Here is a 13884-nt window from a genome sequence, read left to right as displayed (position 1 = left end):
GACACCCTTGCTTTATTATTGTTTCAGACAAAGATGTGTCACCCACTCTGCATTTGGAAAAGAGATAATGTCGAAAGAAAGACTGCTCCCTGCTGCTCACTCTGCAGTGCCGTTTAGGCAAGCAATGGCTCTTTTCCTAAGAATAGCCCCTCCGTCTGTCTGTAGGTCTGTCTGTACTGCAGCTTCGCAGCTTTGAGATTTAGTATCATTCTTACTCTGTTGGAAGTTTAGTTTGCCTCTGTGAGTTAAGAGACTACACATACGCTATGTGTTTTATTTTTTTAGGAGAAGACTGATGTGGAAGGAACCTTATTTGTTTATACAAGGTAAGACTATTTTACTTTAAGAAAGAAACTGACAATCTTCAAAATAATGTTTTACCTCAGTTGTGTCATTCAAGTGCAGTTTTATTTCAAAGAAGTAAAACAGCTGAAACTTAGTTTGAAATTATTAACTGACAGGAAGAAGAGAATACCATGTCATGTCCCTTGGTTTATTCTGGTGACTACTGACTTCAGGATATAATTTAAATCTCAATATAGATTAATTTAAATCTTGGTTTTCGGTTTGAAATAGTATTAAGTATTCTGTGATTCAAATGAATGGTAGAGTTTTATAGTGCACCAGCAAGAAGCTAGTGGTAGATTATTTAATCAATATTTGGAAAAGTGTTTTATTGATCACCCTGCCACTCTTGACTGTTTAAAAAAACATGGTCCAAAACTGAAGGTATCTTTCAGTACTTCATTGTCTAGTTAACAGGATATATTTCAGGATAGATTATTAATAAACTCATGCTCTTTTCAGTTCACTTACTATGTTTTTATCAGATATTGTTAACCTCACACATGTACAGAGATATACATTATGTGTATTGTCTTAATAGTTAATTGTTCTAGTAAACGTTCACTAAAATGTCTCAGCTAAACCCTGCCACATTCAATAGGTGTAGGATGAAATGCAAAAGCTTACTACAAACCCTTCTTGGAATAACAGTTTAATTGGGGGTAAAGGGAATATATACATACATGTTAGATGTGTTTTCTTTACACCTGCATTCATGGTTAAGCTACACAGAGCAGCTGAGAGTACCAATGGCAGAACGCCTGCTGGGCCTGTGCCAGGCGCGGGTTCCACCCCTAATACTGTAAAGAAAGGATAAGCACACTGCAGATAGACGTCAGTGCTGCTGGATAGGTAATAGGTAACAAATTGGCTGCTATGATAGTAGAAGGCTTTATAGAATTGATGTTTACACGGATAATTTTACTTGTAGAATTGCACAGAGAGAGGTTCAGGCAGTCTCAGTAGGAAGAATGGCGAAAGCCAGGCGGGGAACCTAGCCTGTGAGAAGGACAGTGAGGAAAATGACTGTTTCAGAGGGCTGATATTGGATTATATTAGTTCCATGGTAAAGAGATTTGCCGACTGGGAGCGGCCAACTAAGGCTTCTGAAATTTATTTTCCTAGCAGTAGGAAGTCATTAAAGGTTTATGAACAGTAGACTATTAGAGTCATGAGAACATATGGGGAAAGCTAGTGTATTATCATTGTAAGGATACACTGGCCTGAGGAAAAATTGGATCCAGGAGGGCATTGAGAAAATTATTATGGCGCAGATGTGCAGTGGTGCAAGTTGGGACGGGCATGTCTGGTGCTGAAAGGAGAGGGCCTCCGAAGGCAGCCTGAGGAAGGGTGGTAAGGCTAAGAAATTACGTTTTTTGAACATAGATATAGAGACAAAAGATGGGATATAGAAACAATCATTGACAGAACAGGAAGGTAGGTTAAGAGTCAGGTTGGAGGCTAAGTTTTCTACGTTTTAGTTTGCAGTGCTGAGATTGAAACCCAGAGCCTCACACATTAAGTATGTATTTTGCCACTTTATTATATCCCCAGCCATTAGTCTTTAGTTTTTTCAAGTAACGTGTTCAGAGTGGTAACAGGACATTCAAATGGAAATAACTTGCCACTTGGGATAGGAGCAGACCTGGAGGTAGAGAGTCCTTCAGGAATAGGACGCCTGCTGTCCCAGCCCAGCCTTACCCTGCTTCCTGCTAGATTCTGGGATGTTGAAGTTTTCCAGAAAGGGTTTGGTGTACAGGTGATCTAGCTGCCTGTGATACACTTTTGACTTTTCTTCTAGGAGTTTACTTTAAGCAACTGGCACCTTTATTCCTGGACCTAGTTTATAAACCATGAAATGGTATAGTTTCCCCACACTATTAGAGACAGATGGGACTTCCTGTTGTGATAATGAGAAACCGGAAGAATCAAATTGACTCTTACACACAAACACCTGATTCTATTCTAAGCCATGTCTGTGCATGGCTCTGTCTTAGGATAAGAATTCATTGAGACAACCATTGGTGATTTCTGCACTTGGCATTCCAGATGACCTGTCAGTCTTCAGGAGTACATCATTTCTTTTCAGTCTAAGCTGAAATGATTATTATGATTACTCTGTGTGTTGATTATATGCCTGCCATCATTTTACTTTTTTGTAAAATAGACCAGGTAAAACCTGCCTTCTCTCAATTTTAAAATTGGAGATCTTAAAAGAAAATCCTGTAATCAGTAATGTAGCTGGGTTTTGCCTTTGTTAGCATCAAATGATTAGAAGTAAAATAAGACTAAGATGTTTTTTCCTATTGTTCATAACACTTCTGTGGGTTTGTTAATAACAACCCTACTAGTCTACTTTAAAGTAAATAAATGAATTCTGCTTGCTTCAGTTTTAGTATGGATGTCTGTGGTATTTCATTTGTCACCAGAAGTTATGTGGTTGAATTACTAATGGCTGTTACCCAAGAGCAGGCAGATGTACGTGTAATTGTTAAGAGTGTATACACTGTATAATTTGGGTTCTTTTTGCAAGCAGAGGAGGCAATCAGGGTTTGTTGAATGAGATAAAAAATTAAAGTCATCATCAGTGATACTTTTTACTGAGAAAAACTTATATAGTAGTTTATCTTTTCTTTGTATTGAAGAAAGCAAAATATGTGTCTGTTGAACCTTTATATAATCTTTTAGTTTGTGCTGTGTCTCCTTGCAATGAATTGCTTCATTTCTGTTAGAGACGTTGCAGCTCTCAATTTCAGACCAACATTAACATCTTTCTATGAAAACTTATTTGTGTAATTGGGATATACACTGTGTAAGCTAAGATCCTTTAAAAGTATCTGTCACTAATTTAAAAAGTAGTTTATCTTAAGGAATTTAAATCTTAAAGGATTTATAACATAAGTTAAAGTAATTTGTAACCTTAAGGGAATTGATAATAGGGAGACAAGATACATGTTTATATCACAAGACAGATCCACATATACACACAAATGTACACACACTGATGGTTAAAGAAGGACAACTCCAAGAACTAACCCCGACAGCTGCTCTGCCTTACACCTAAATTAGTGTAATGATGCCAGGAGTGAAGCAATGTTGCATCCTCTGTACACCAGCTTCGGTAAAGCTGTATGTAAACACAGGAAGGTAAGAGATGCGTCAGAATGTGTGAAGTGTGATAGACAAATACGTTACATTGTTAGATTAAAAAACGATTACACTAAAAGACACATTGCCATTAATCCCCTTTGGAATGCTCCTCTTGCTTCAAATACACTTTGCATTTTTCTTGCTGCTTTCTGAAGCAGTTCTGAAAGTCCTTTTTCCTAAGTGACTTTAGTCGTGTTGTTGTGACTACCCTGAATCAATTCCAAACACCTGCCGGTAACAGTCAGTATGGCTTCAGAGAAGAGCCAGATGCTGCACAGTGTTGGATCCAGTGAGTAAAGTGCGTGAGGATTCCCAGCAATGTTTTACAGGACTTACCTTCCACTGGGTGACAGTTGGCAGGCGCTGTTACTGTGGTTTTTTTGTAATCATACCCCATAAAGACAGTAACAAAAGAGGACTCTCAGAACTGCTTCAGAAGGTGTCAACAATAGGATAGATGTGTTTAGGTGGGGTAGATGTGTTTAGAAGGGAAATAGTGTTGATGTATCATACTACAATGCATTTTTTAAAAAATGTAAAATTCACTGTATATTTTGATCACATCGCATAGTTACAGTGCATATATAATATATTTAACAACTTTTCTTTGACCCCTGTCCCCATTCCACTCCTGATCTTCAGGTCTGCTTCTCCAGAGCATGGATTCACCATTATGAATAGACTGAGCATGGAAAATAGGACAGAACCCATTACTAAAGACCTGGATTTCCAACTCCAGGACCCTTTCCTTCTCTACCGAAATGCCAGATGTGAGTCTCTTAATACATTGGGTAGTTTTATTTCTGAAGTTTGACCAGGTCTTTAAAATTGTGAAGTGTGTATCTTTGTGTTTGTGTTGACATTTGCTAGAGAAATGTATGCCTTAAGAGGGAACTATCTGGGAAAGTTCAAGTTTGAGGTTCTGCAGCACTGTTTGGAGCAGCCATACTGCTTTGTAGTATGATTCCATCACTGACCCGAAGGCTGAGCACTGGGGTCTTCCAGACTCGGAGAGGAGACTAAAGAGGAACCTGAAGGTGCAGCCACCGGCACGGAATTAATGACTCAGCTAGTGGCACCTTTTCTTCTTGCATCACATCTGACCTAGCACCTTGACAGAATCTTCCAGGGAGAGGGCCTACATAGTAAGTGAACTCAAAAAATCCAGACAGTTTGATCCTTAATAATTTTTTTTTTTTTTTGGTCTTTTTCATTTTTATCGGTACCAGGGATCGAACTCTCGACTGCCTGCTTGCAAGGCAGGCGCTTATGCTGCTGAGCTAAATCCCCAGCCCCAATCCTTAATAATTTAATGGCTTTTCATAATGTTGAAGTTATAATTGGTAATGAATGGTCCTTTTCAGATTTGAAATGAGTCAGTAGTCCCATATTTAACAGTCTCTTCATTTTTTAACTTGTCTTATCTGACCATTGCTGTTGTACCAGAGAAAGATTGATGAAATTATCAATTGCAGGAGCATCCTGTACACAGAAAACTAAAACACCAGTCAATGTGTAAATATGTATGTGTGCATGTGAGCATGCACGTAGGCATTATAGGTAACTTTCTAAAAGACCTTGCAGCTAAATATTTTCTCTTTCTCTCTCTATATATATATTTTCCATACTACTCTTGGCATTTAAGAAATAAGAATTTGCCTCCTGTATATCATTTTGTGTAATTTTCATTATAAATGTAATATAAGTAATATTTGACGGCAATCCCAGTGAATCCTTTCAAAATAAATGTAGTGTCCTTTTTTTTTCTTTTTTAGTGGTATTAGGGGTTGAACCCCGGGCCTTCACACAGAATAACACCCCCATTTTTTTTTTTTTTAAAAAAAGGATCTCATTAAGTGGCTAAATTGCCTAGGCGAAGCCTGTGCTTATGATCCCCCTGCCTCAGCCTCTTGGGGTGCTGAGATTACGAGCACATGCTGGGCTTTATAACGTCATTTTGATGTATTCAATATGATAATATATTTACTGTCATTAACATATAATTAAGTTGCTATGATAGGTGGTAATCCAGACACTTAGAATTAAATTTTTGTAAGATTAGATTTTTACAGTTAAATTTTTAAGAGAGAAAAAATAAAAGCTATCAAAACTAACATGACTTAACAATAGTAGGTCCTGTGAAGTAAAAAGTTTTGTAATACAGAATCAACGCAAAATATTGCTGCCTGTTGTTTCTTGCTGGCAGGTGTGTCTTACCAGTTGTAGCACTTAGTTTGAATCGTTTGTGTACTTAGTCAGGTTTTATTTTTTTGAGATTATTAGATTGTGTGTTAAATTAGTATATAACTCAAGTCCTACCTAATAGAATAACCACAAAAATAAATACAGAAATGACTGTTTGTTACCTATTGTAACTGTTCTTTTGCTTGTTGTCATTGTTTCTTGGTGACAGGGACTCACTATGTAGTTCAAATTGGCCTTGAACTCACTTTGTAGCCTAAGATGGCCTCAAATTCACAGCGATCCTCCTTCCTTAACTTCCCGAGTGCTGGGATTACAGGCATGTGCCACTATACCCAGCTTCATGATCATTTTTTATTGGTTATATTGAGGATAAATACTTGACCTATTTAGTACAGATAATATTTTAATTTTTATTATATATTACTATACCAAAAGTGTGAACATAAAAAACCTTTCTAATGTGTTGATTTTAAAAACAACTGTGCTGAGTCCCACAGAGATTATCTGATAGGTAATGCTATTTGGATCCAATAAACATTTATAGGCCTTACCTCAGTCAAAGGCATGTGCTGTCTGTGTAGCAGTCAGTAGGTACGTGTGGCTGTGCAGCTTGTGAAATGTGGCTAATCTGAATTGCTCTGTGCTTCGCATGTAAAATAGAAATCCATTTCCAGACTTAACACAAAAAGAAAAAGAATATGAACAAAAACACATTAATTTTATATTGATTGACATGTTGAAATGATAATATTTTGGATATCTTGGGTTAAATAAAATATATTAAACTTACTTTCATCTGCTTCTTTGTATTTTTTTAATTTAAAATTACATACATGGCTCACATGTGTGCTTTATCTTACATCTCTGTCAATAGCACTGTTCTATTTTCATTTATCCATTTTATCATATTTTCATCCTTTTTCCAGCTTAAGTCACAACTTCGTAGGATGGATATTTTCTCTGCCTTTTGCAAATGAGAAAACTGGGGCTCAGTGAGGTGACACACTTGTATACAAATGCACAAATTCTGATTCCTGCTGTTGCTTTTCCCATATCCTCTAGACCCTGCAGCTGCTACGCGTGAATGCAGATTGAAAGCAGCTTGCGCAGTGTGTATTTGTTTCTTATAATTTCCATTTGAGAGAAGTAAAATCAGCTGAACACAAGAGAATGGATCTATTTTCTAGGTTCATTTTTCTATTTTTTTTTTTTTTTTTTTGTCTCTTAGATCCTGATTTTTTGCAGCCATACTTATTTATTTTACTTACTTGGGAAACCCTGATTAGTCACTGCTTCGTAGGGTCTCAGATGCCTCTTAACTGTTTTTGATGGTTCAGATATTTTGTTTTTGGTTTTCATATTCTCTGATGACGTACAGATCAGTTCATTGTCCAGCTCCCCTGCAGGGCTAGTTTTTTAAGAAGCTTGATCTAGGTGGTCAAGAATCTGTCTGTAAGATCTTGGCACTTCACATCAGTCTGTGTATGTTCTAGGCTATTTTTGAGCATTTCAGTAGACAGAAGTATAGTTACATAATTCATGTGAGTTTTCTCACAGTTTTAGAAACTTACTAGGTTTAAAAAATCAGCATTCTAGAGCTGTATAACTATCTGTGTCTAGAATTGGTTAAACTTAAATGAGCAAAATAAAGACATGAAAGTCTAAAACCCTTCATTTAATTAGTCAAAAGAAGAAAAGATCTTTGATAAGTAACTTTGAATTTGGATCAAACATAAAATAGATTATTATAGGAAAGGATTTATAATCTTTAAACTTTGTCATAATGAGATTTGACCTAAATAGGCTTTAAAAAGTAAGATAGCTTTTAAATTAGAACAAAATTTCTTTCATTTAATAAGCATTTACTGTCTGTTAGATCCTATATTAAGGCTTTATATGGGTTATCTTGTTTAATTCTTTAAAACTTTTTCTTGAAAATGCTGTCTTTTTTTTTTTTTTTAAATAAACGAGGATACTGAGGCTAAAGAATTTAAATAATATCCTATGGTCCGTGACTATTTTTAAATGGAAACTTGATCTAAATGAAGAAAGACCAACTTTAGGACCCCAGGCCCAAGCAGTAAAGATGCTAGCAATATATAATGCATTTGAACAGAGTTTATTTGTAAGAAGTACTTAATCTTTTTAGTTTATACTCTAAGGATTACAAAGCAATTTTCTTTTCAGTTTGAGACTTTATCAGTTATTAGAGAAATTATTAAATAAAAACTTAATAGGAAACTAATGTATACACTTCTTTTATGTTGTTCATGGGTAGTATCTATTTACTATGTTTTCTACTTCACAGCTACATACAGTTTTACTATATGGGAGCATACTGTAGAAATATACTTCCCATATGTATTATCATAGTTAAATTATGGACAGCAGTGATGAATTTCGGGACCAGGACAAAATGTGGAATATATTACTCTCTGTGGTAACAGGATTAGAGTGAAATTCTTTTAAGATGCTTGATTGCATTGCAGACATAAGCAATGCAATCAAGTTTGGAGTTTAGACCAAATCAGAAAAGGAATTAAAAGATATTTGATACGCAAAATGAAGAAAAGACATGTCAAATGCAACTATAGTTGTCCATGTAGGGGAATTTATAGCACTCAATTGTAATTCGAAAAGGTCTCAAACCACTAATTCAAGCTTCCTCCTTCAGAAAATTAAAGAGCAAATTAAACCCCAAGCAAGTAAAAGAAATAAGAGAAGTCAACAAAATAAAAAACAGAAAACAACAGAGATACTCCATGAAACCGAAAGCTGATTCTTTGAAAATAGTCAATAAATCTAAATGGGGAAAAAAGATACAAATCAGCAGTGTTGGGAATGAAGGAAGGATTATTTGCAGACATTCAAAGATGATAAAAGAATGCTATAAATTACTTTGTGGTCATAGATTTGATAATTTAGATGAACTAATTTGTGTTTGTGAAAATGGAAATCATAAAAATTCATTCAAGAAGAAATAATCAGCCTGAATGTCTTTGTATCTATTAAGGAAGTTAAATTTGTATTAAAAAGAAACCTAACAAAACTCCAGGCTCAGATAGTTTCACTGGTGAAATCCACCAATCATTCAAGGAAGGAGTGATAATTCTACAAAAATCTCATTCAGAAAGTAAGAGGCAGGAATATTCCCAGTTCATCTTACGAGATAACATTAATATCAAAATAAGACAAAGACATGACCAGGAAAGAGGCAATATCCCTTGTGAATAAAGATACAAATATTCTCAACAAAATGATAGCAAAATATCCACAGCAGCATCCTTTACAGGAGCCAAATGATGGGAAACACCCAGGGTCCATGAATGAGTAAACAAACTTGATGTACATAGCATGGAATAATATTCAACCTTAAATGTAGTAGTTACATTTTAAAAGGATAGGTTCATAAAAAGAATAGGCCTTGTAATTTACATCTGGTTTTTCCTATTCCTACAAAATCAGTTAGATTTCTCTTCCTAAAGCACAAGTCATTTTCCTTCTTAAAATCTTCAGTGTCTGCCAAGTGAATTTTTTCAGCTGACATTTAAAGCTTGCTGTAGTCAGGCCACAATTTTGATCGGGTCTATTGCCAACTCTTGAACCCTTGTCTGATGTGCTAACTTAGCAAATATGTACACTTCCCTTGAATCCTCCTGCATCCATGCTTCTATGTGACTCCTCTTTTATCTCCTGTGTTCATTTTCCTGACCAAACTTTACCAGATAAATTCCACTTGTTGTATTCATGTTTCAAAACCTAACTGAAACTTTCCCTCTTCTGTTTCTGAACTCCTGCTTTTATGATCTTTTATGCTCTGTCCTTCCCCATCTCCTCCTCCATTTCCCCATCACCACCCCCCACTTTTCCTTTTCTGTGTCTTTCTACCACTCCTGTGTCTGGGTTCAAACCCAGGGCCTTGCACATGCCAGAAAAGCTCCTTACCATTGAGCTATCTCTCTAGCTCTATGTTGTGTGCCTCTTATTTGATTTTCCCAATTGAGCATTTGGCTATTGATACTGACTCTGTGCTGGGGTTTGGAAATTCAAGAATGTATGAGACACATCTCTTTTCTTTTCAAGTTTATCTTGACACAAAAGGCAGACATATATGTTCAAAATTTGACATAATAAATGCAGAACTAGAAATAAGCCAAAGATAGTTATATTTTATCTCATGTATAATATTTGCCCTAGTTTCTGTACAGTATAGGACAGGGTATCTTTCTACTCACCTGTAGCATTTAATTTCTTGGATTAAGTGTGCATAATTAAATACTTACAATAAGTATTGGATTGCTTGTATTAGATTTCTTTACTCAAGGCAACTAATACAAGTCAGCCAAAATTTCACAACCATTTTTTTAGGATTTCTTTTGGGACATTAAGCAAATCTTAAATATTATTTGGTTTCCATGTGATGACTCAAAGTTCCAAAAACTTGAAGTGCTTATACAGGAACTACTTCTGCAATGATAGGATCATAGTGCAAGGATTTATTTAGTCTTAGTAGGTGGTGCTAAAAGGGTTTTCTAACGTGTCGTGGTGAGTTACATTCTTCCCAGCCATGTCAGAGAGTTCCAGTTGCTTCATATCTTTTCAACATTTGACACTATTGGTTCTTTAGCTGTTTGGGGTTTTCTGAAATGATAGCTCACATGGCTTTAATGAACGTTTTTCCATAACAGCATGTTTTTTACATATTTATTGAACATTGGATGAATGTGCATGTTAAAGCCAGAATGAGAATATAGGATGACTAACATTAAAAAGATTGACATTACTGGCCGGGAGTGGTAGTGCACTCCCATGATCCCGGCACTTGGAAGACTGAGGCAGGAGAACCATTTGCAAGTTTGAGATCAGCCCAGGCTACAAAGTAAGCCCAAGCTCAGCCTGAACTGCATGCATAGTGAGACCCTGTATCAAAAAGACAAAAAAAAAAAAAAAAAGGATTGACATTACTTAAGTGTCAATGAAGATGCAGAACAACTGAAACTCTCACACATTGCTGGCAAGAAAGTAACATGATATATTCACAGTGGGAAATTGTTTGGGAACTTTTTATACTTAAATCTATAATTACTGTGTCATCCAGAAAATTTTACTCAGAGATATTTACATAAGGGGAATGATAACTATCACTACACAGATTTCACATAAATGTTTGTAGCAGTTTTTTTTTTTTTTTGCTCTTTTTTTTTTTTTAATTTTATTTAAGGAGAAAAGAAAAAAAAAGTACGGAAAGGGTACAAGTTATACAGATTTACAGAAAAAAAAATGAACAGTAGGAAATCACTAGTTAATGGATTACATATTGTCATCTTAGAAATAATTGTTCAAGTCACAAAATTAAAGCTTGTAAAGTGGACATTCCATCAATGATACTGCAAACAGTTCTGTTCATTGATCCAATAAAACTCTGTGATATCATTTTCTATCTTATACACTTAAATATACATGCAGTTATATAGTTTGGAGCACTTTCTTTTCCTCTCTTTTGTACCATGACTATTACACATTTTGGATTTCATTGCTCCCACGGTTCTTATTACTTTTTTGGAAGAGAGTAAAACCAAATGTGACATAACAGAACAGAATCGGTCAAGTCAAAAGGGTGGACATAATAGATAATGTAAAAACATAATACAAGGTGATCAACAATGGTTACCATAATGCCTCCCGCTATCTCTAATAGAATTGCCTATATCGTTAGTTATAATACAATTGAACAAAACAGTAAAGAATAAAACCGACAAAACCAAAACACTGGAGACATTGTAGGTCTTCAAAAGTAGATAAAAGTCAACAAGAATGGGCGTCATAATGAATCTCATCTTCACAGCTGATGTCTAAACTTTCGAACCTGATACTATCCAGCAAAACAGAATAGGGGAACATCAGTTAAAAACCAGATGGTGAGAGTAATACAGGGCTTTAAATCAAGGTAATGAAAAGTCAAAGTGGGTTACTATAATATATCCTGCTATTTTTTTCCTTTAATTAAAAGGATAAAGATAAAAAAGTAAATAATGGAGTGGAGATTGAGATAAAAGAGGGCATAACAACGAAACAGCGCAGATCAAAACATAACCATTTAAGCAGAATAGTGTTTCACCACCAGATAATCCTAACCTAAAAGTAGTTACCATATTGTCTCTTTCTTTGAAATCCTTGAGTACAACTTCGTATACTGTAGCATTAAGTATATCAAAACAATGTAAACCCATTCAAGAGAATGACAGCATTACAGAGTATTTAGAATCGACTAACAGAAAATGAACAATGGTTTCTGTATAATCTCCTTGTCTTTAAAAGGTTTTTGCTTATACTATTGTACATAATAAAATCCAATAAGATACAGCCTATTTAGACCATTGGAGACAGAAGGACAAAAGCTAGATGAGACTTCAAAACAAGATGATACTAAATCAGTATTACCTATTAAGATGTCATTTTCTCCACAATAGCTGTTCCTATCATCCAATCTTCTCTGCCTCATTTCTGTTGAGCTCTTTTTCTGTCAGTAGCTGTCAGTTTGTCTTCTTCATTTTGTTCTCTGCTCCATTCGTTGTGGCCTCTCTGCCATTATTTCTGGATTCTTTGTATTTTTCTTTTTTTAGAATATCCTGCAATACTCTCTGTAGAGTTGAATTGGTGGTTGCAAATTCCTCCAGTTCCTCTTTATCCTGGAAGCACCTTGTTTTTCCATCAATTTCCAGGGTCAGTTGTGCAGGATATCTCAATCTTGGCTGGAGATTATTATCTTTCAAAGCTTGAATTATTTCCCCCCACGCTCTTCGTGATTTGATGGTTTGTGCAGAGAAATCTGCTGTAATTCTGATGGGTGTTCCCTTGTAAGTGGTCTGTTTCTTGTCTCTGACAGCTTTTAATATTCTGTTCTTGTATTGAATTTCTGGAATTTTTATTATTATATGCCTGGGTGTTGCTCTGTTTGGGTTGTAGGTAGCTGGGGTCCTGTATGCCTCATACATCTGAGTATCTTTACCTTTTGCTAAATTAGGAAAATTCTCCTGGATTATTTCTGTGAGTAGCTTTTGTAGTTCACTTGTTTGTGTCCCTACTTCTTCTTTTATGTTCTTAATCCTTAAGTTATGGATCCTCTTATCATCTTCTTGTCTTTGTATTATTGCTGTTTGTTTCTTTGTTATTTTTAAGAAGTTTTTCATTTCATTCTCCCATATTACAAGTCTGCCCTCCAGTTCAGATAGTCTGTCCTTAGTTTCTTTCAAGCTGTTATGCCAGTCTTCGATAGACTTCTTAGTATCTTGGTAGTCTCTTTGAACCTGCTTCACGTATTCTATGCTTTCTCTGTTTTCTCCATCAAACAATTCTCCCCTTTTTTTCTGTTCTTCCATTCCACCGCCTGTTTTTTCCTGGGTGGTGCTTAGCATTTCTCTAACTATTCTGCATACTTCTAGCTTCAGGTCGTTGATAACTTCATTCCTGAATTGGTCTATGAGGCTCTCTATATGGCGCCTTATGTGTATTGGTGCGGTGTCTGCTATTGCCTGTTTCTCAGAATTGGGGGCCGAGGAGTCTTTCTTGTTGCTGCCTCTTCCCATATTCTCTGTTCCTTATATATGCAAGCTTATATAAGAGGCCCAGCTTCTCTCCCCGTCAGCCACAGCCTGATCGAATTGCGCCGGTTAGGTGTTCCCGCTCACCGCTGCGCACCAGGGAGTTACGGACCAGGCAGCCTACGCGTCTCCCCTCCCAGCCACCGTCAGGCTCTGGGATCTGGGTTGGGACAGCCTACCAGGTCCGCTGGCAGCGTCATGCAGGCCAGGCACTTTTCACCAATCCCGCCCGAGAGGGGGATGTGTGGCTGGAGTCGCCACCGCGCCCTGCTCCCGCAGGACTGCTCGGGCCCAGAAAGTCCTCCGCTGGAGTCAAACTGTGGTAGAGTGTCAGTTTCTCTCACTCACTTCACCACAAGTCAGTGCACGCCTCCCTGCCATTCGCAGATTGCCGTTCTCAGAGCTTCTGTGTGTCTCTCTCCTTGCCGAGCCACTGTAGAGGCAGCCAGCCGCCGCGCGGCGGGAAACCCAAATCGCGGCTTACAATGGCGTGGGGTCCAGCCTCCACACTGAGGCTTTTCTGTTCCTGTTTTAGCACCAGGACTGCATTTCAAGTTGGTTTCTCTCAGCCCAGTTCGTTCCT

General features: G+C 36.7%; 2 protein-coding genes across 6 annotated transcripts in view; one reads left to right on the top strand and one right to left on the bottom strand.

Annotated features, from left to right (window-relative positions):
• The window catches only part of Dcp1b (decapping mRNA 1B), a 55118-nt gene that overhangs the window by 5965 nt on the left and 35269 nt on the right, over nt 1–13884 (top strand). For 4 of the 5 annotated variants that reach the window (XM_023562386.2, XM_013145819.3, XM_005000931.4 and 1 more), the window contains exons 2-3: nt 286–326; nt 4138–4265. In XM_023562386.2, coding sequence (XP_023418154.1) covers nt 286–326; nt 4138–4265 — 169 coding nt within the window. Of the gene's footprint in view, nt 1–27; nt 118–285; nt 327–4137; nt 4266–13884 lie in introns of all 5 variants that reach the window. The other variant, XM_023562388.2, reaches the window with a different exon arrangement.
• Cacna1c (calcium voltage-gated channel subunit alpha1 C) overlaps nt 1–13884 on the bottom strand; it is a gene marked incomplete at its 5' end in the record, with an annotated part of 685364 nt that overhangs the window by 663096 nt on the left and 8384 nt on the right.

The sequence above is a fragment of the Cavia porcellus genome, unplaced genomic scaffold (genome assembly GCF_034190915.1).
Source record: "Cavia porcellus strain 051 isolate PalLab524CR breed Dunkin Hartley unplaced genomic scaffold, mCavPor4.1 scaffold_19, whole genome shotgun sequence".
NCBI classification, from domain to species: Eukaryota; Metazoa; Chordata; class Mammalia; order Rodentia; family Caviidae; genus Cavia; species Cavia porcellus.
Note: the sequence above shows the minus strand (reverse complement) of the source record. Positions and strands in the feature narration are given on the sequence as shown.